The following is a 21931-nucleotide window of genomic DNA, read 5'->3' as shown; positions in this document are numbered from 1 at the left end:
GTATGTGAGCAGCTAACATTTCTGAGCCCCGTTTGTTTGGGTGAAGTCCGTCTGTCTTAAAAAGAGACATTCTTTGCCAGAAAATATTAAAATTATCCACATAACACACACAGTGAGCCCTGCAGGCGGACTGGAGCCAGTCGTGGAGGCCAAGGAGTCTACTGAAGCGGCCAGCACCGCGACCAACTGTGGGAATGGGACCAGAGATAAAAACGGACTTTCCGCACTGCTTTAAAAAGTTAAAAAGACGGTTAAAATCTGATTTTGTCAGCTCAGACTGCCGAAGAGCTGTGTCATTTGTTCCGACATGGACTATCACTCTTGTGATGGAGGACGGGAGCGATGGCATCAGCTCCTGGAGTTTTTTTAAAATGTCAGCCGTGGTGGCACCGGGGAAGCATTGAGTGGTAGCGTTAAAGAAACGGAGGTTTCTGGTTATGGAGTCACCAATTATTAGTGTGGTTGGGGAGAAAAGGGGACGAGGAGATGCCGGTTGTTGGGTTCCAGAGCCGGACTGAGCAGAATCTGCTTCAACACTGCGTGCGGACTGAGGATGGAGTGTGTGAGCTGCCGAGTGTTGTGTTGGAGTAGCAGTAACAGACCTGAGAGAAGGGCTACCCGACTATACTTCTGTAATTTAAATTTACAGAGGGAAAAACTTATAAGAATTGTGCTGTTTTCTAACAGTTTGGACTTGCAGTGAAAAAGAAGTGTTTGTGTACTTCACCAGAAATTCGGGAATAAAACAAAATTTTACAAACTCAAAATGTTTAAGAATATATATATATATATTTTTTTTTTTCATCATGTTTATGAAAGTCATATTACAAAATTGACATGAATATTTTTCACAAAAAAACAATTTCCCTCAATCTGCTTCTTAAAATAACATATATAATCAGTATTAAACGTTGTCTTTGCATTCATTACATTGTCCTGCCTAAATGTAGGGTAACAGCAGAGGTGAAGCACAACCCCACCAATGCGGTGGTGTGTCGCGTGCAGGGCGAGTGGAACGGTGTTTTGGAGTTCAGCTACACCAGCGGAGAGACGAGGGTGGTCGACGTCACCAAGCTGCCTGTCACGAAGAAGTGCGTTCGGCCGATTGAGAAGCAGGGACCAACTGAATCCAGGTCAGAATGATGGCTGTGGAGCGGGCATACAAATCCAAATCCAGCCCCAGTTAGAAGTTGCTTATTCATTTCACTGCATTTCAGACGCCTGTGGCAGCATGTGACAGAGTCCTTGCGGGAGAAGGATATCGAAAAAGCCACGGAGCACAAGAGGCTTCTCGAGGAGAGGCAGAGGACAGAGGAGAGGCACCGTGCTGAGACCGAAACCGCTTGGAGGACCAGATACTTTGACAGAGAGGTGAGCGGGGTGGCCACAGTTCATCACAACAATGATTCATTTTCCTGTTGAAACCGTAGACAGCATTTTTACATGTGCCCTGACCTGAAAATGATCAGGCCAGGGCACATTCCAAACAGGAAGCTGCAGCAGAAGACAGTAATGTAGAAGCGCGTTCGGGACAAACAAAAAGCACCGCCGCGCTGACTGAATACATTTTAAATCACCTTGAGCATTAATTCTGGCTCCTGCTACAGCTTCTCCATTTCAGTGTTCTTACATTGCACTAAACTATTTTAAATGTCTTCAGAATCTAGGTAATTTCAAGACTTGACGGGTGATAAACACTGTCACTTTTGCTACAGGAGTTTTATTGTAAACATTGCGCCATAAATCTCCTATTATATTTTTTTATTTATTTTATTTTTGTAGTCAGCTGCTGACCTTCTTCATTTGCGTTTAATGGCGGTTGGCAAACCAACTGCATACCGCCACCACCTGGGCTGGTGTGTGGAACAGTAGACTGCTGCTGAACTGGTGGTCAGATCAACACACTGCCTATGTTCATGTGCTGAATTGCATCTCGCGGACATGTAACATTTATTTCTGGAGATGTGCACAACCTACACTCAGAAGAACGCAGGATACGCGTGGCAGCCATCTTGAGTACTCAAACGCGTAGTTAAAAGCAAGTATGTCCAGGGCTTAGAGCAGAGAAGTTTTAAAACGCTGCTGAGCCCGTCTCCGTTGTGTTTGCCGACAGATGTCACGTTGGGTTTTATCAGTCATGCAAAGAAAAAAACACAATGCTACTGACGGTGTTTTTTTTTTGATATTTTTATTAAAATATATTGTAACACTCCCAGTCTGTTTTCCGCCGCCATCGCCGCTTTGTACTTTAGTCATAAGTAATAATGTTCTGACACTAGTCTCTTCTTCTCCCCCAGGGTGAAGGTTGGGTCTATCACAAACCACTTTGGAAAAACTCTGCATTCAAATCCTAGTTTCTTCTAGGATTCTTCTTCATCTCTATCTTGGATGTAGATTCAGGAGTGTGTGTGTGTGTGTGTGTGTGTGTGTGTGTGTGTGTGTGCGCGCGCGAACACATGTGGTTATGAAATGAGAGCATGACCTGCACTGACGTACAGATGAATGCAACATGGGGAGGGCAGAGAGACAGCATGACTGAAGGTGTTGTCGAATCTCACTCATGACGTTCACAAAGCCTCCCAGTACAAGCTTTTGTACTGCTGATCAGTTTGTTTTTTTTATCATCCAATGTCTATTAAAACATTCTTGTACAGGTAATGGTACTCTATTTACACAGCCTTAAGATAGTCTAATGATGCTCTAAGTTTGGGTTCTGCTGATCAACCTGGACATGGTTCTTTTCTTCTTCTTCTTCCTTTTTTTTTTAAGCTGTGATATGACACTAAGGTGAAATGACTTTTGAGGAGTTTCTTCTTTAAAATAAGAGATCCAACAAACTGAAAATTTAAATAATTGGAATACTGCCTGATAAATGTAATGCTGTGAAACTGTTGTAAATTGGATTTAGTGTTCTGGAATGTAAAGTTGCTGTACACCTGAAAACTTTGATTTAAATCAAAGTAGTTCCCTATAACAAACATTCAAGGCTAAATACGCAACAATAAAAAAAAATAAATAAATAAAAAAAAACACACTCCCAGTCTGTAACGCAGGCTTTCAGTCAAAGCCTGAGCCCAAGAGGAAATGGCTCACCCAAATGACATCACAATGACATCATCAGGGCTATTGTTTCAAAAGCTCCCCATACAGGACTCCATACAGCTGTTTTCACAGGCTTAGTGGTCCTCACCTGAATTAGCTTATTTCCACGCGTAAAGCCGGTGAAAGCTCTAACCAACTTACACATTGTAACTTGATGTGTTCACACTACAGTTTCAATAGTGATAGTACTGCCTTAATTTGGTAAATATCTGGTAAACTGTGTACATATAGATTTACTTACTGTAATGAAGCCACGCAGTTTATCTCTAAAGTCTCATTTATCTAGTTGTTGTTTGAATGCTGTATTGAAATTGATGTGTTGACTAAGTCACACTGCTGGAATGGCATGGCGTAGACTAGCTCAAAAGTTTAAGTAATGAAATGATTGAGTCACATGTGAATGCATTTAAGAGGTTGCCACCTTCACCATTCATGTCTTTTTTTTTTTTTGTTTTTTTTTAGTTCTGTGGTTTTGCAGTGGATGGTAAAAAAAAAAACAAAAAAAATCCTACGTGCATGCTAGCTAAGTGTCTGTTCACATTGATTGCAGCAAGTATACTACTCCTGTGTCTGCATTACAACAATTTATAAATGTCTGTTGAAAAAAGCTTTTAACCAAATTTGCTTGTTTTGTAATGCAAATAAATATTTTCTTTGAATGTGTGCTTATCCCCTATTTCTAATTGCTCTTAATTTTAGAAACACTTTTTGTATAGAGACATTTCTTGTTCTATCGGTGTTTTTTTATTTTATTTTTCTTTCGGAAGTAATTCGAGCTACTGAAATGTGATGTACATGTGATAAACCTTATTTTGTTTTCTGCCCCCTAAACAAAAATGTTACTCACATTCTCATATCAGTATCGGGTAGTTCCTATTCTCTACAGAAAGAGAAAATCCACCCTGCCATTGCTGAGCTACTCCCTCCCTCCATGTCTTGGTGCCTTACGCAAACTTTGTGTCTTCCAGCTAAGATGCACAGCATTTTCACCAGTTATTCACCTGACCGATGCAATGGCGTATGTATTATTTGTGTGTGTGCGCGTGTGTTCTTTTTTTTTAAGAATCACTGCTTGATGACGGCAGACGTCGACTAAGCACTTTTACTCTTACATTTTCTTGGTTTTGAATTTTACCAGTTGTCTCGCTGTCCTATGAAATGCACTGACATTGAAGGAAACCTGATGTTGTTGAACAATGTGTGCTAATCAAATAAATTGCGTATGCGTTGTGTATACTGTGTTGCAAGTTTTGTTCTTTTTAACGTTATTAAAAATATTTAATGAAAAGGACATGGAAACACCATCACAAGGCTCCCAAACTGCAGTGCGACAAAGGCCTAAAATATGATGTAAAACGGATAAAGAAGACCAGTGGTACCAACTGAAATTAAAGCAATTTTTTTTTTTTTTTACATGACAGAATCTCAAAACTGAACTCCTCCATCCCCATTTGACATCCACAAAGGCAAGGAAAGTTTTAAAATTTTAACAAAGGGGATGGCGGCTGAGAAACCATACAGCATAGGCCTACTTGACATACTATACGTAAGGTGGTTACCACATCTTACTACTACTACTAATCAGTCCTATCCATAAATCTCACCACCAGAGGAAATCAGTGTGACAGGAAGCCACATATGAAAGAAACGATTGCACGAAGCCCAGTCAGTCTTGTCCTATACTTACCATAGTACTTAATACATGATTATGCCTAATGTTCCTTAAGTTGGAAAATTAAGGGCATGCATCATCTTATAAACCATAGGAGGGTTTTTGTGCATTGGAAATCCTTTGCTTTGGAGGTTATGTGAACACTAGGGCCAGTGAACACTGAAAGGGAAAAAGACTGGATGGACCAGATTACCACTCCAGTTAGGAAGACAGATGTAGATGCACAGCAAAACAGTACAGTAAAATCTGACACCAAAGGCAGGTACAGTATGTCTGTAGTATGAACATTATTTGGAATTTAAGTAGTCCTAGATAATATGTATGGCTTAAATTGGGATGACCCGCAATTGTTAATCCTGTGTCACTGCAAATCTTTCTAATCCTATCACAAATTCCAACAACGTACACTTTCCGACCATTGCCCTGTCCACTTACATACCCCCCCACCATGCTATTGTACCTCATCACACCTGCCGTATTGGTCCATTATTATGGTAATACACTTTTATATCTCCAATTAAATCGACACTTTCTTTGATATTAGCAGCACACCAGATGTGTCAACACCTGCTTAAAGCCTTCCTAAGGTGGCGGATCATTTCATACGCAGCTTGTGAAAAAAAAAATAGAATGTGACACCTCACTGGCAGACATCAACAGATACTAGTGCTAGACAAGAAAAATATGCATCTCATTCTAACCCTGAATTGTACAAAGACGAAGAAACAAATCTCTCCGCTAAACAAACTGTTAAATAAAGCAAACCTATTACAGCACAGTGACAGGGTTGGTAAATTGTTGTCCCATTAACTTTGCCAAACAGATGCTAGTATAATATGGAAGACATAATATCAAGTGAAGAAATAACCCAGACTATGAATACCAGTGCCCGACTGATGTTATGAGCTACTTGTAGATAAATCACTATTGGTGTTTATAACAAATTAAACAACTGACAATAAATAACAGAAATGGAAGCCAGATCCTTCAATCGTATTATGAGTGTTGTCATTGCATAGTTTGTCCACTAGAGGGCACTCTACAACTCCCCTGTTGGCAACTTAAGTGTTTAGAAGCCTCAAATTCACCACAAGACACAGCAATCAGCTGTAATTTTGTTCAAAGTACTATGTATAACAATAAAGAAGTTTATTTTTAAACTGCATAATGTTATCTTGGTGAGTTCTGATAACTACACATTAGTGTTGTAGTACTCAAGACCGGTTTTAAGACCATGATAAAGCAAATGACCCACACAGGTATTAGGATATTTTCTTCTAAATTATGTCCTTTTTTACTTTTTGTGCATAAACTACCCCCTGACATAACTTAAGCACTAGTGGATAGAAGCAGTGAGTTTCTAACAGTTTTTTTGTAAAGGATCATGATAGGACTATTTACAATTTAATACATTTAATTTAAAAATGGAAACTTTTTCTCAGTGAAAATGTGACTGTTGAGCCCTCTGTGAAACCTCTCATTTGAGAGAGAAGGCAATGATCCATCCTTGTAGCCAACAGGGCCGGTATTTATCAGGCTTCTCAAAGTGCCATTTTAGTCCTAAGTCCTGAGAATTCATGAAATTTACTACATTTAAATTTAAGAATAAAAGCAAGTTATCACATTTCTTAAAGCTAAGACTCACTCTTACTCTCCCAGTAATTTAAGACAACTCCAGAGGTCTTTCAAGTGGTTAGGAGTTGCCAGTAGGGGTTTGTGATGGTGCTGTGGAGACAGAGACATGCACGTATATTTCAGGAGAGGAAGAATGTTTCAGAATTATTTCAGACGGCGCACACTTAGTTAGACGGGTTCGGACAGCGCAGGCATAATCTTTATCAGCGAGTTGGTGAGAGATGTCATCTTACCACTTACTGACTTTACGCAGCAATACGTTTTCCGCTAAACTAAAGGTGGTGATGACACTTTGTTTATTTGACACAGGAAAAATGCAGCATGCTGATGATTTTGACCATCAATAAGCCGAACTGTCATGGAAACAATTCTGGTACTTATAGCTCCACACACTGTCACGCGTTTCATTGACTTCCCAACAACACCTCGCGTAATCTGACAGAAGCAAACATAATTCACATCGGCTTCCCAGGAGTAATAGGCGCAGTTGATGGCACTCATGTAAAGATCAACTTTTTTATCTTTCATTTCCAGTGTGTACGCAGCCTATGTATATAATGTATTCTCTTAAAAATTCTTAATTGTCAAATGTGTGTTGAACGTAAACTCCTCTTAGGAATTTCACCATTCAATGTGAATTTATCTGAGAATATTCTTAAAGAATTCAGTAAATCACTTATAGATTTCCTTCTTCCGTCCTTGCCGACATCGTCATCCAAAATCCTGTTTGCGGCACAGCAAAGTGTCGTGAATCAGTTCTAAGACTGACACCTAAGATTTAGTCCTACACTTCACTCAAATTAGGACTATGATGCTTGATAACTACCTTTTAAGTGCAGCTTTGAGCTAAGAATTTTTTTACTCTTAAGTCAATTCTTAGCAGTGTTCTCATGAGTAAATCTGAGAAGCTTGATAAATACTGGCCCAGTTCTTGAAAGGTCATGCGTCCCTCAAAGGAGCTGGCAACTGGAACTAGGGGTGGCTGGTGCTATAGCAATTATTTTATATAAATGATCTGCTTCCCTAATAATGACAATAACGCAATAACCAATGACAATAAGTCTGTCACTATAACCAAATGATAATGTCAAGAGAGACATCTGAAATTAAAACTTTTAAACAATTTGTATCCGGCATTGATTCAGATGCAAATGTTTCACGTCAACACATCAGTCTCATGCAACCTGGGAATTGCAGGATCACAGGGAGGCCTAACAACGGCTCCCCGCACAGCAGCATCATCACCACTGCGACAAGGTAGCCTGCGATCGCACCATAGCCATTGGATACCTTGGAGAAGAGGATGCAGATGAGTTGGGGGAATATAATAGTGTAAGTCAGGTCTGAGCCCAGGATCCAGGACACCAAGATGCCACCTTCCAGATAGGTGAGGGATGTTCCCACAAGCCTTGCAACCACTATGGAGAGACGAATCACCCACTGCAGCTCTCTATCTGATGCCTACAGAGGAGAAAAATACTTGAGTGGATATTTACACATCTAATGATGTCTTCACTATCAAATTTCAGCTCTGCTGGGATGTTTGCCGTACTGAGAATCAACACAAAACTGCCACTTCCGTGCTCCGGTTCCTAATACCTGATTCCTGATGATCTGGTAGATGTTGGCGGTGAAGATGGTGGTCGCGGACAAAGGGAAAGAGTCAGTGGACGACATCACCGCAGCAGCAACAGCTCCCATGCCAAAAGCAGAAATGTAGGTCGGGGTAAAATGCTGAAGGGTGATGGGAAATGCCATAGCCGCCTCCCCTCGTTCATACAGAGAGGGAGAGCCATATGAGGTGGAGTTCCAGTCTGAAATAAAGGAGCAGGAAACAAACAAAAGTAATGGCTGCATTTACTAATCTGGAAGCCACTACGCGCTTAACTCATAAATGTACCTGTTGAAGCGGCAACCGCGGCAATGATGACTCCACCTGCTGCCATGAAACAGATGACTCTGGCTGTAGACGCAGGAGCTGGAGGAGAGAGTCCTTTGATGAAAATCCTGAACGGCCAAGTTGCCCACAGTCTAGAAAATGAAAGACACAGAACAAACCAAAACAGCATTTTATGGAATGAATTGACGATGATTAGACTGGACACTGGCTTAGACAGCACCCCAGAACCAAACCATGTTATGTAAATGACTATTAAAACTGATAAACAGTCGAACACACCCACATTTCCTCATTACAACTGCACATGGCACACACACACTGCACTGTTTTAAAGCTGTCAGATCCTTTGTGTGGTGACCACGGATGGATTATGAGACATGTCTGTTCCCCAGGGGACCCCTCCCCTCCCACGTAAGAGCAAGACCCATTGATTGAAAGACACAAAATGAGGTTGCAGTTTGTCGTCTCTTTTGTGGTACATTTGGGGCATCTTTGCACTCATTTTGCTTTTCTTTGTGGTCGTTGTGTCTCATTTTGCGCCTTGTTTTGTGTCTATTTGTAGCCATTTCATTGACACATCAATCAATTCAAGGCCCTGGCCCAGGAGCACTGAGCCCTTGACCTCCTGAGTCTGTGCCCCGTAGGCCCGATCAGGCATCAAGACCATGGATTACACATCCATGGTCTTGATGCCTGAACTTTGTTGTAAGGCTGTGTCCAGCAGTTACCACATTCCCATGTGTCTCATGTAACATTTTGTCCCAACTAATATCAATTATAGGAGAAATTATAAAAAAAATACTTATTTTCACAAAGCTAAAATAGACTATCCTGGGTTGCTTATGTTGGTCTATTTCCACAGGATGTGTAAATATGCCAGTTTTATAATGTGAACTCAGGAGTGATCGCCCCCCTGGTTCCCCTTCGAGGGAACTCGAACTGCGTCGGTGACGACACTACGGGAACGCCTCTGGGCGTGGCAGGGCTGAACTATGAATGAAACTACTCCAATCCTATTGGTGTTGCTAGAACGGTAGCGTGTGACGGCGTAACCGGAGGGGTATATAAGCACACCGGCACACAGGACACATTAGCCCTTTTCTATGAAGCAAGGCACTCCAGGCGGGGTGAGGTGTGGACGGGGCTCTGGAGCTGAGCAGCGTCTCGACTGCTCCTGTCATCAGGCCCGCCTCCAGGAACTGCGCCCCCTCAGGGGCCTGACCCATAGCCACAGGGCGGGGTGCGGGTGAAAGATCCGGTCCTCCGCCTGGGACAGCAGGTCTCGGGAGAGACCGTAGTGTCGTCACCGACGCAGTGTCTCGTTCCCCTTCTCAGGGAACAAGGGTTACATACGTAACCCGAGACGTTCTCCCATGTTAGAAAAACCCTTTTGAAATCCCCTTTTGTAAATGAAACAAGATGATGCGTCCTCTAAAATGCCTTAATGTGTGAGAAAATGAGATGCAATGCCCTAATAAAAAATAACAAAATTGTGATGCAGTCCCCCTAGAGTGCACTTTAGTGTGAGGAAATGTTTTTAAATTGCCCTCCAGGGTGCTCCTATGTGCATTAGAGTGCCCTAGCATTAGAGAAAATGTGATGCAGTGCCCTAATGGGTGCCCCTTTGTGTAAGGAAATCTGGTAACGTGCCCTCCAAGGTGCCCCTGAAGGATTACCACATGGGCCTACTGCGCACATGCCCAGGGCCCAAAATCCCAAATGTGCCCATAGAACTTTGTGATTAACTGTTGCTGAAGTTATGCTGCGTGGATCCCTCGTTTCCGGGGGCACTCGAGAATACAGATCGTCCATGCTAGCTTTTGTCGACACTTGAAAGGCATGAGTTGAAAGGTGTCATTCAGTTTGGGCCTGGTGTTTGTTTTTCACCCTTGCACCTCAGACAGCCCGAGTCCACCACTGTAGCATGTCATACATAACCTGATGCGTTGATTTTAGCTTAGTGCAGCTCTAATATCAGGAGGCAACACATAATGTAAGGTCATCACAGTTTTTCAGTGTCTTTGGTAATATATACATTTCATCTTATCTGCATTTCTGTATTTAAAAAATCACGAAGGAATACGAGCAGTCACATTAATATATTGTGCGGTTGTTCATCTTACCATCACTAGGAAATTATCAATCCATATCCAGAGCTCATCAGATTGAAGATGGCCAAGCCAGGAGGCCTGATGTGTGTGGGACACACAGCCACTGTGAACACATATATATATATACATGTGTATATATATATATATATATACACACACATATATATAAACACATTATATACATTCATATACACACACATATATATACACACACATATATATAAACACATTATATACATTCATATACACACACATATATACACACACACACACATATATATATATATGTGTGTATGTATATATGTGTATGTATGTGTATATGTATATATGTGTATGTATATATATATTATATGTGTGTGTGTGTGTGTGTATAAGTGTTTTGTATTTATAATATTTTATCAATAATTCCTTTATATATTCATCATGTTGTATTATCTTAAGTTGTCTACGTTGTAATCCTTTTTCTTAATAAAATCTCTATATTTAATTTGTTTGGACGGATTACCATTTGTGAGAACCAACCAACCAAAGCAATCCATTAGCCACTATTCTGTTGTCTATTAGAGGTAGATATGTAGTCATTTAAAAGCTGTGTATTTGGTCTATTCTTGGGCTATGGTTAGATGTCTATTAACTTTTCACTGACAGCCCAAATTCAACCTTGTTTTAGCCTAGACCCATTTTCACCATCTAATACACGTCTATATGTAGCTGTTCAATGGTGGTCTAATTGATGACTAGACTATTTTTGGGCTATGGTTAGACATCTACCAAACTTTCACTGACAGCCCAAATTCAGCACTGTTCTAGGCTAAATCATCATTATCATCTTCGCTGCCACAAACTGTTTGGTCAAAACTATGTGCACAATAGTGGCTGATGGTGGAGAAGTGCAGCCATCCTGTCAATCATGCGATGCGTGGCGTAGTTAATTAAGAAAGTGTGTTCATTTAAGTCTGTTTATTTTGTTTAATGTAAATAATAGTAGGTACTAATTACAATGAAAAATACAGTATTTGTGATTCAAAATAATGGTTGTTGAGAAATGAATTGGAGACCCCCACAGATGCATGATTTTACTGCTTCCATGGGAGCTCAGGCCTCTTTCTGGGAGCTGAGCTCCCACTGGCTCCTATTTAACTCGAACCCTGGCCCTGGGCTTGTTGACAGACGTTTTCCGATGGTTTACAAACTAGTGTCAAACAAGTCTTGCCTGATTATTGTTAGACACTGTTGGAAGACCAGGCCCAGATTATATTCACATGTTTGTGTATACTTTCCCTGTTCTAAATAACCTTCAGCTGCAATCAGGTCAACTTCACAGAATATAGTGTTAGAGTAGGGATGAAACGCTTTGAACTGGTCTGGGAGTCAGTAGTCTTACACTTAAAATTTTAAAGAGTTTCACTGTGAAATTTTAAAGAATGACCAACAAGCCAGTGTTCGTACTGAGAGACAGCTCAGTAAGCCCAGGACTGTGTTAGCTTTAGCTGAACAAGTGGGATTACAGCATGCTAGTTTAGGTAACAGCTGATGTGTAATTTGTAGTTAGTTCAGTGCATTTAATGCATGCGATCTACAAGCCAATGAAAGAACTACACAAACGCGTTCAATCTTATTCATTAACATTAATTGATATCCAATCACAGTTACCTAAGTGTTTGAAGCGTGTGCTCCCATCCTTATTGCCAACAGAGCAGTGTAGCTAGCACAGTATGCGTTGTAGTTGCAAAACTTCATCTTTCAATAAAATTCCAGCCCATCTTGGTTCTCCATCCATTTGAATCAGACGCTGGTCACTGGTCGCACCACGCCACCAAGTCCCCTTCACATTTGAACCTTTTCTCTGAGTGCTTTTATCTCTTCACTTTGGGTGTTGGACTTTAAAATTCACTAGGACTCATAAGGATTGAACTCACATCCTCAGAACTTCTGATCAGTCTCCCAACACTCTAAGCTATCTGATCTGAGACATGTTACTGTTTTTTCTCAAAGCTTTTCACTGTTTCCATTGGACATCCAACTATAAAACTGACTGATAAGAGTGAAGACAGAACCCACATCCTCAGAACTTCTGATCACTCTTCTAATGCTCAGAGCTATTTGTCATAAGACATTTGAGCAGTCTCTCAGAGCAAATTGACAGCTGTAAGGGAGAATTGAACACACATGGCGGTGTCTAACACTGAGCCACAGAGCCAGACACCCTGAAGCCATCATTGTGTAAGGTTTTCATTGTTTGGACTTTAAAAGTCATTAAACCACAACCTCAGAACTACTGCTGAGTCTTCATGTCTACAGGTAAAATATTTTTTTCTATATTTTCTGTCATTGAGCTATTTGTCAGGCTGGCGGAATTCAGGCTTGTTACTTTTCTTAATGAGAGAATGCAGCTTTCCACCTTATCATCATGTATTATCCATGTGAGCGCTTTATCTTACTACACCACAAGCTTGAAATGTGCTGGTTCATTGTTGTATTTATGGGACACAAGAAGCATAATTTTATCTTAAATCCCTAGAAAAAAAATCTGAGTAAATAAATATTTACCACATTGTATAAACAAAAAAGCTACATGAACTTACTTGATATTCAGAGACACATTGATTGGTAGACAATTATAGCAGGCAATATCAATGACTCAGCAGAGATCAAAACACCAGTCAGAGTATTACAGCTTATCACCTCCTGCACTGCTGTCTACCACAGTCAAGTAAACAGGTATTATTCCTACTCTCAGAAAATTAGATATGAAACATGAAGTTTGGCGTTAGGAAGTTTTGCAACTATGCATCTGTTGGATGTACTGGTTTTCGGAAATGTTGTTTAGAGGTTTTCCTTGTGAACTGCAACAGAACTGCCACAAGACTAGAACTTGATGTTTTCCACATGGTTAGAAATAGACAAATCTGAACAACATTGTAAACAATATCTATTTATTTAGATATTCCAGAAATATTCTGATATACTGTAGTTTATTATAACTTTGCACAAACACGTAATTTGACACAGACACATTACATTTAAAGGGAACTCAGACTCAACAGCTCAGTGGCCCTCTGACACTAAAAACTTCTTTGTACTTCTCTAAAGACTTTAAAACCATGAACATGGCATTGATGTATCAGTATAGTGTGTTTTATGGATTTAAGATAGATATGTTATTTGAAATTTTTTTGACTTGACACGGATTCAGAGGACAGGACAGGACTGCAATACAGACACAATGGTAATGTCACACATTTTGGGTCTTAAATTTAGTAGAAACAGGGACTTTACATGCGTTTTCATTAGGAATACCATTTCAATTACTGTTATTGTGTGTTAATTGATTTGTGTTAATAGTAAAAAGAAAGAATGTTATACAACACTGACATATAGTAGAGAAGCAGCAAATAACAAAACACTCACAGTGCGTTGGTGTGGATTATGGCACATATCGATCTTGTATTATGTGATTTAACATTATCATTGTCAGAAGGGGAAAGCAGGGTAAAATAAATAATTATGTTGATTACTGGAACGTGCAACGGTATGGTTTCCTTAAACGTGGAAATTTTGGAGGTATGAAGTCATATAAAACAGACATGTTGATATTCCTCTGTTAAGGCATGGAATGAGCAACGAGGTAACAGCTATCTATACTGCATCGCTTCATCACAGTCAGTGAGCGCAAGACAACATCACAGACACGAAAACCAAAACAACGTGACCAGCACTGCAACATCAGAACAAAATGAATGTCTAAATGTCTTCTGGGTCTTTTGTAAATGTTCTAGGTTTTCAGAATTGATATTTCAGACCACAGAAACACAAGGTAAAGATACAGTCTTTGGTCACAAATAAAATCTGCTTGTGAGCAGAACAAGGTACACTGTAGAATAAATGGGATATGTTTGACATTATGATTGCATTGCACGGAACAAGTCAATGGTGGATTTGCTGTTTAAATCCTTGTTTTCTCAACATAAATGCCAGAAACTTTCATTGGGGAAAAAAACCCATTCAAACCAAAAAGAAGTTTTGGTCCTGCTTATTAATATATTTTGATCATAGCTTTAAGAATTATGTAAAGCTCTTTTGCTGTCTGTTTGTCCTCTATAAATATTTATACTGATATCAGTGTAATAACTAAATTGATATGCAATTTAAAGATAAGTTCAGCAACAAAAGCTAGAGATGGTCACTGCTACTCTGCTAAGATATTTAGCTTTAGTAGGGGTTTAGCTGCCCCCCATCATGATTCAATTTAAATATTTATAAAATAACCTATTAAATTTATTTAATGTTAGCTTTAATTATGGTTAAACAAACTTTAACCTTTACTACTGAAATTTCAAATTTACTTAACTTGTTCTGTTGACATTTTACAGTATAATCAACACACTGAAAAACTCTTCTGAATTTCTTGATCCTGTTACATATAATCACATAAAATCTTTAATATACATACACTGTACTGTATATTTACTTTATGTCATTTAATAAAGGGTGCTCATTTCTCCTATAGCTTTGGAATGGCTCTTAATACACCTTCTTTAAAACCTTTGCAGCACTTCCTGAACTGTACAAGCTATAGTATTTATTTTTTAAATTTATATGGATCTCCTAAATATAGACATCTTTAATATTTAAACTGACAGTATTTGAAGCTTTAATTGGTTAATATCAATAATTTAACCATTTCTGATCTATTAACATTTGAATATTTACCAGCATTATTAATACTTTGTATGTCATAAAATATAATTAAAAAATAAATCTTTGCTCTTGGGGTAGAATAGACCAGCACGGGTCGACTTAAAAATCCAGTATGATTTCAGTTTTCTATGATGAAAGAGACAAGCAATAAGGTAGACTGCTGCTAAAGTAGGCTGTACATTCAACCCTCCGGCTGAGGGGAAAACAGAAATGGCTTTTAGGATTTTGCGGGCTACAGATGGAACAGAAATCAAGTCGGTGGGTTACAGACACACTTGAAGAGGCAGGGGGTTAGCGTGGAAAACACCCACACTTCTGCCTGTACATTCCCTTCCTTTCAAACTATGTACTTTGTGCATTATCACTCAATCGGCGTACACTCTTGCTCTTAAATGTTTTGAAGTTTGTGCCGCACAGCCTCCCTGTTATCCGTACCCTGCAGGTATCTATATGGCATTTGGCTTGGGCTACACAAAGAAAAATACAATCCTCTCAGACGTGGGACTCATCCAGGTCCAGGTCAACGGGGGAGAGGTGGAGGGGCAACCGGCGGGGTGAGCGGCGGGGTGAAGGGTGGGACAGCAGCGGGGTGAGGAGGGGGTTCTCTGTGCCGTCATCCTCACTGAGCTGCAGCAGGGTGTCACTGCGAGGCAGGAGTGCCGTCGTGTCCTCGTCCCCAGGACTTTCTCTGATCCTGTGTGGCGCAGGTGGTGGGGGAGGCAGGAGAGGGGTTGGCGGCAGAGGCGGTGGTGGCGGGGGCCCCGGGGCCGGAGCCGAGCCCAGCACCGGGAGCGGTGGAGGGAGAGGAGAGGAGGTGCGGGACAAGGTGAGAGGGGAGCAGGTTCGGGAGAGGGGCAGTGGGGAGCAGGTTCGGGATGGGGGTGTTGGGGTGGAGGGGCGTGAGATGGAGGGGGGAGGGGAAAGGTTGCTCCGGAGGCCCCACTGCTCTCTCTTCTCCTTGCTGCTTATGGCCGGAGGGACCTGGGGGAGAAAACACTTTCTTCCTGTAGTTTCAGCTTTTACAGTGACATAGCCTCCTCACTTAAGGGACAGTATGCACAAATTACACAACAATCTAAACTTTTATTCCTCTCCTCTAGTGGAGTCTGGTCAGGCAGAGTTTCGATTTATTTGTCTGTATGTTGAAATATCTCTGACATTTCTGCCACCATACCAATACAATTGAGGTGAATGGGGCTTTTTTTTAAAAGAACAGTTTAAATAGGGACTATTTCTTTGTTTTGAAAAGTAGTTTAAATGCAGCTGTCACAGTGAACTCTGGATTATCCAAAGCAACTAGAATGTTTAAATAATGTAAAATCAGTGTTTTAACCATCAAAAACAAAAATCCATTCACCTCCATTGATTTGGGTTGAACAAAGCTGAATTATATGCATGGCTAGATGCCACTAGAGTAACTACTTTGGAAAATATCCATCCATCCATCCTCAACCGCTTATCCTGCATACAGGGTCGCAGGGCGCTGGAGCCAATCCCAGCTGACATTGGGCAAAAGGCAGGGTACACTGGACAGGTCACTTTGGAAAATATGTTTTTTGTAATTTGGGTAAACCAACCTTGTAGGTACTTTAATATTTCCACCTCTTTTTGTCAGTACATAACTAATCTATTAATTGTCTTAATCTTCAGTTTTGATATTTTTAAAAATGTAACATAAATGTCCATTTTCAGCCAGTCTAGTGGCACTAAACGTATAGAGACCCCAAGTATTAAATATAAAATAAGATATTATGAAATAATCATCAATAATCATTATGAAATAAAAACATGAATGTAAAAAATAATCAAATATTTTGTTTAACCTCACTTCACATTTTTTTGCAGCTGATTTTAATTTCACTCCAGCGATTTTTATTTCAAAATGTACCTTTCCTGAAGACCATTTTTGTTTCTATGTGTTACCCAGTAGTGTGACTGATCACATAATTGGCTCAGACCAGTTTGTTTTGATAGACAAAGACATTGTGATGAAAAGTGGTGTTATGAATTTTGTAAAGTTCTTTATTTAAATAAAAACTGTTAAAATTAAATAAAAACTTGTAGTAATATCCTGTGAAAGGATGGTTATACTACGTATTTTGTTATTATTTATTTAACAAAAGGTGTTTTTTATTTTTTAATACTGTCCACTTCAGGACAAGCAGTTTAGAAGTTATGTTTCAACAGTTACCTACCCGCCCCTGCTGCAGTCCTCTCTGCTGGACCTACCTGTGTGTTAGCAGGGCCGTGCAGGTCGGCAGTGACTGTGGCTGAGGAGGCAGAGGGCACTTCCAGCGTTGAGGACTTTGAAACGGCAGGACTGGCCTTCCTGACCTCAGCTGGAGGGTCCACAGCGCTGGGAGGTGCAGATGGCTGCTGGCTTTGATTCTCTGTAAAGGTCACTGACCTCTTTTGGTCTCCATGCGCTGTGGGGCACACATGCATGCGCATGTGGTCAAAACTAAGACGACAGTGCCAGCTAGCGACTCGCTAACACATCAGCACCACCAAAGAGAGTGGAGGCAGGGATGGGACAGGAGGGGTAGGCAGGGACTGGGAGGGGGATGCAAGACAGACATGCAGAGCGCCCTATTGGGTGAGGTTGCAGATAAAAGGAGCGGGCCGTTGCAGGGTGGAGAGGAAGGGTTAAGAGTTGTGTCTCACCTTCACAGTCCAACAAAGTTTCTTTATTTCGAAACATAAGGCATCAGACAGAACAGAGTGAGAAGAGTCAGTTTGGTGACACGTGGTACAACAACCAACATTGGAACAAAGACAGAGGTCATTAATGGGGAGGACGGGTCAGTTCAAGTCAGCACACAGAAATGAATAGTATTTTAATAAGAGAATTATGTTTTAACTGTATTAAACGGTCTCGATTTGGCTTGTGTGCGTGATCTGAAGTGCAGGGTAAGTCTGGTAATTTTTCAGTGAGTCACTAAATCTTTTTTTAAATTTCAAGACAGACAAAGATGTGTTTTCACCCTCACTTAGGCCCCACCCACACTACTGTGTTTTTGTTTTAGAACAGAGTCCTTTTGCTACGTTTGCGAAACGGCGAAAACGAAGACCTAAAACAGACAAGTTTGAAAATGCTGCCGACCCCGTTTTTCATTTTGAAACTCTGGAGGGTGTTTTAGTACGGAGGACTTTAGAAACAATGACGCAGACGTTCACGCTCACGTTCAGCTCTCTGATTGGGTCTTATAAGTCATTCAAAGCAGACACACGGTGCTACTGACAGTGTTTTTGACTTGTTATTTTTATTAAAATATTCTGTACTGTGCAAATAACACTTATCTGCCTACACTTGTTACTTTGCGGCGACTCCCAGTCTGTTTTCCGCCGCCACACTCGTGTGTTACATTCAGTGACAGTCCCAGCTCATTATTGGTCCGTGCAAAAAAAAAAAAAAAAAATCTGGTCTGAGTCTTCGTCTTTATTACTTTATTCTTTCGTCAGATCTTCTGTAACTACGGAAGAGACCATCTGCTTCATGTTGAAACTGGCACGCGCATGCCCAGTGTACGTGAACGGCCACTAGATGTGTGTTTTCCATAGTTTTAATGTAGACAGAGATCAACTCTGATACGCAGCTAAAACGCTGGTGTGGACGGAGATTGTATTCATTTTAAAACTCCATTTTTAAACAAAAACGGAGTAGTGTGAATGGGGCCTTATCTACAAACCTACAACTTGTGTTCAGTCACCAACATTAACACTCACACACACACAGATGAAGGCATGTGTGCTGTTACCCAGTGGCTTGTTCTTGGGCTGGATGCTCCTACGGGTTGTAGAAAGCCTCGCTCCAGATCGACCACGTGGTTCATTCTTTGGAATGGACAGCAGGGGGCGACGTAGCTGCAGGGGAAGTCACAATTAAGTGCAACCCAGTACAGAGTGTTAGCTGTGTTTCCATTCATGCATTCTTCAGCAAAAACTAATATTTTAGAATCTTTTAGCATGTATGTAATATGACAATTGTGAAAAATAAAAAAAACATGAAAGACAAAGTTGATGTCCACACCTGTCTGAGGCCTCGCTTTCTTCCTAACGGAGGCTGGATAAGAAGGTTCTGCTGGCCCGGTTCACTCTGGACACTGGCAACCCTGTTACAACCAGTCAGATGGACATATACACATGCATTCACAAACATACACACACACACACAAACACACAAAAGACAGAACTACATCACCACGAAGGGAACAAAGGGCAACCGCATCCCCAGCTGTGCTCGCTCACTCACCACATCTTTGACCACAATAACACGTCGCTGCTATTCTACTTATTCACTCACTACACGGCACACACAGTATGCTACAAGACACCCAATCACAGTGCAGAAAAAACAGTGCTGCCATGATGTCATACACTGAAAACACAACAAGGGATAGTAGGGGCTGGAGTAGCAACGCTGACAATAGAAACTTGTGTGATGATTGCTAAATGCTAATTATCTTTTTTAAATCGTTTATTTTGGCCGTCATACATTTTAAATTCCCCTTTTTTAAGTGACACTAAAATAAGTTTGTAATTCAGCCATTATATAGAGCTAGAACTGATTTGAAGTTTGCAAAAGAAAAACTGGACTAAGAAAAAAAGTTCCTTGTATTATGGTTGCCACCCCAGTTCCCCCTTGCCCCTGCAGATTGGTATCCAGAGTAGGACGCCCAATTTGATCAGCGAGAAGCCTGATAGACACGTAAACACTATGAAACACCATGGTACCAATGGAAGAGAGGCTGACTTTGTTGATGGCACATCAACTGTAAAGACCCACAGCTAACAGAGGAGAAACAGAGGCAGAGTTCCCTGGCCTCGGGGCTGAGGGGGTCCTCTATGTATTTTTGTTTGTTTTTTTTGGGGGGGGGGGGGGGGGGGGGGAGTTAGGATAGCACAGCAGATGAGCTGAGAAGATGAGGGTCAGTGTGGAGCTCAAAAGGAAGTGGAGGGGTAGGGGACAGAGACAAGGCACACTGGACCCACACAGAAAGAGATAGAGACAGGTAAGTGGGGGGAGGGGGCGTGGCGGGCCAAGGCGGTTTGATTGGATGTGGATGAGTGATCAACGGTGAGGCGGCCAGTAGAGGAGGCCGTCCCGAGGTGATGCCCCTCCCGCTGGCGGACAGATGCAAGAACGCACCAATGGGACACACACAGAGAGAGGGCCACTGTACCTAGAGAGGTTACCCTCCTGCAGAAGGCCCTGGGACTCATCTAGCACATTGGGTTCACTGTAAAAAGGGGGGCGAAGGGGGAGAATGGGAGTTTAGGGAGCGTAGTCGAGATCCACCACCACCCAAGTGCCTGAGCCGCGACAGAGGGGTGGGAAGCCAGGGCGTTCGCTCTGACCACAACATCATTCTTACCCAGACACAGAGTGTTAGCTACTTCACAATGCTGCTCTGAGACTGTTGAATAAAAATATTATAAAATCGACAGAGATATACACAGAAAAAAATGACTGTGGTTGTGGGATATGACTGGTTGATCCTTTTCAAAATGTTAATTCTACATATTACATAAACATCCCAAATTTGAATTGTACATGAACAATTATTGAAGGCAGCGCAGCTCTGGAAACAAACAGGAAATACTCTCAAAGGTTGAGTCCGACCTCAGCGGTTGAAGCCAGTTTGAAGAGTAAAGTACTGAAAGTTAAATAAATTGTTGCTTGTCGTTTTTTCTGCCTTTGTTCAGCTGAATCAAATGATATATAAAAATTCACAAGTGAATGAAAACCTTATTTTATTAGCCCTACTTGAGGTTTCACCCAGTGAGATTATTTCTGTGTGCACACCAGCTCACTATTTTAGTCCTGTATCGCCAATTGCAGAACAAATCCTGAACAAGAAGATATTGCCCAAGGCTCACAAGCCAAGACACTAAATTTATTAAACAGCCGATGCTTTGAACCGACAAGGATCTTCCTCAGATTTAAACAAGGACATGGTTGTGTGCATTCAGTTGTGTACATACCCAAAACTCTTCATGGCTATAAAAGAAACAACACTTGAAGAAAAGTTAAACTTTGTGCTTGTTTGTACGTGCATGATTCTGTGTGTATTTCTGTGCATGCATGTGTACGTGTGAAATGCTACCTGTGGCTGGGCAGCATGGTGGTGCGGGGGGCCTCTTGCTGCGAGGCTGCCGAGCCGGTGGCGTGGCTGGAGAAACGACGCTGTGCCATCACCCTGGGCAAAAACGCCTCGTGCTCGCTCACCACACTGGGGATACTCATGGAGTCATCTGGAGGGAGAGGGATGGAGGGCTGTGAGCTCAGTTCGGATTTCTACAAATGTGAAAATGCTTGTCAATGGTGTGAAAATGTTCCTGACTCTCTTCATCGTCCTCATCGGTGCGGCTGAGCGTGTCTTGGGAGGGTTGGCGTGACGGTTGGCTGTCCTGCTCCCAGACTGTGCCGGTGCCTGTGTTGGAGCGCGACATTGTGGCCAAACTGAGGCGATAGGCTGATGTAGAGGTGCCCACCGTGCTGATGGACGTCTTGCCCTGGTAAGCTGAAGAGGGGGGCAGAGTCAAACAGAAGACTGGGTTAAAAACAGATTAGTTAACAACATTTAAAAAGACAGATTTCCACAATGTAAATGAAATGTAAGTTTTGGTGTCTGACCAGAGCCGCTGTGCACAGCCTCCTTGAGTATCTTGAGTTCATTGTTGAACTCTGCAAACAGGGAGCTCTTGCAGAGAGGTCGCGGGATGAAACGTCGCTCCAGCTGGTCAGCGATGTGGTGACGTGCTGTAATCTCCTCCTGGGACTCAGCAGGCTGGGTCAACAACTGCACG

The 21931-nt window shown here is 41.5% G+C and overlaps 2 protein-coding genes across 2 annotated transcripts in view; one reads left to right on the top strand and one right to left on the bottom strand.

Annotated features, from left to right (window-relative positions):
- The first annotated feature begins 822 nt into the window (after nt 1-822).
- Nucleotides 823-4338, top strand: LOC123979136 (oxysterol-binding protein-related protein 11-like). Its single transcript, XM_046062903.1, has 3 exons — nt 823-1133; nt 1218-1371; nt 2298-4338. The coding sequence occupies exons 1-3, from the start codon at nt 838-840 to the stop codon at nt 2352-2354; spliced, it is 507 nt and encodes a 168-aa protein (XP_045918859.1). The 5' UTR covers nt 823-837; the 3' UTR covers nt 2355-4338.
- A 9001-nt stretch (nt 4339-13339) lies between these two features.
- The window catches only part of LOC123977182 (protein unc-80 homolog), a 56135-nt gene continuing 47543 nt past the window's right edge, over nt 13340-21931 (bottom strand). The window contains exons 57-64 of the mRNA XM_046059737.1: nt 21759-21924; nt 21466-21645; nt 21229-21376; nt 20305-20361; nt 19152-19233; nt 18880-18985; nt 17351-17547; nt 13340-16102 (exon numbers count right to left, since the gene is read on the bottom strand). Coding sequence (XP_045915693.1) covers nt 15614-16102; nt 17351-17547; nt 18880-18985; nt 19152-19233; nt 20305-20361; nt 21229-21376; nt 21466-21645; nt 21759-21924 — 1425 coding nt within the window. The 3' untranslated portion in view covers nt 13340-15613. The remainder of the gene's footprint in view (nt 16103-17350; nt 17548-18879; nt 18986-19151; nt 19234-20304; nt 20362-21228; nt 21377-21465; nt 21646-21758; nt 21925-21931) is intronic.

This window comes from Micropterus dolomieu, linkage group LG01, assembly GCF_021292245.1.
Source record: "Micropterus dolomieu isolate WLL.071019.BEF.003 ecotype Adirondacks linkage group LG01, ASM2129224v1, whole genome shotgun sequence".
NCBI classification, from domain to species: Eukaryota; Metazoa; Chordata; class Actinopteri; order Centrarchiformes; family Centrarchidae; genus Micropterus; species Micropterus dolomieu.
This window is presented reverse-complemented; position numbering and strand designations above follow the sequence as displayed.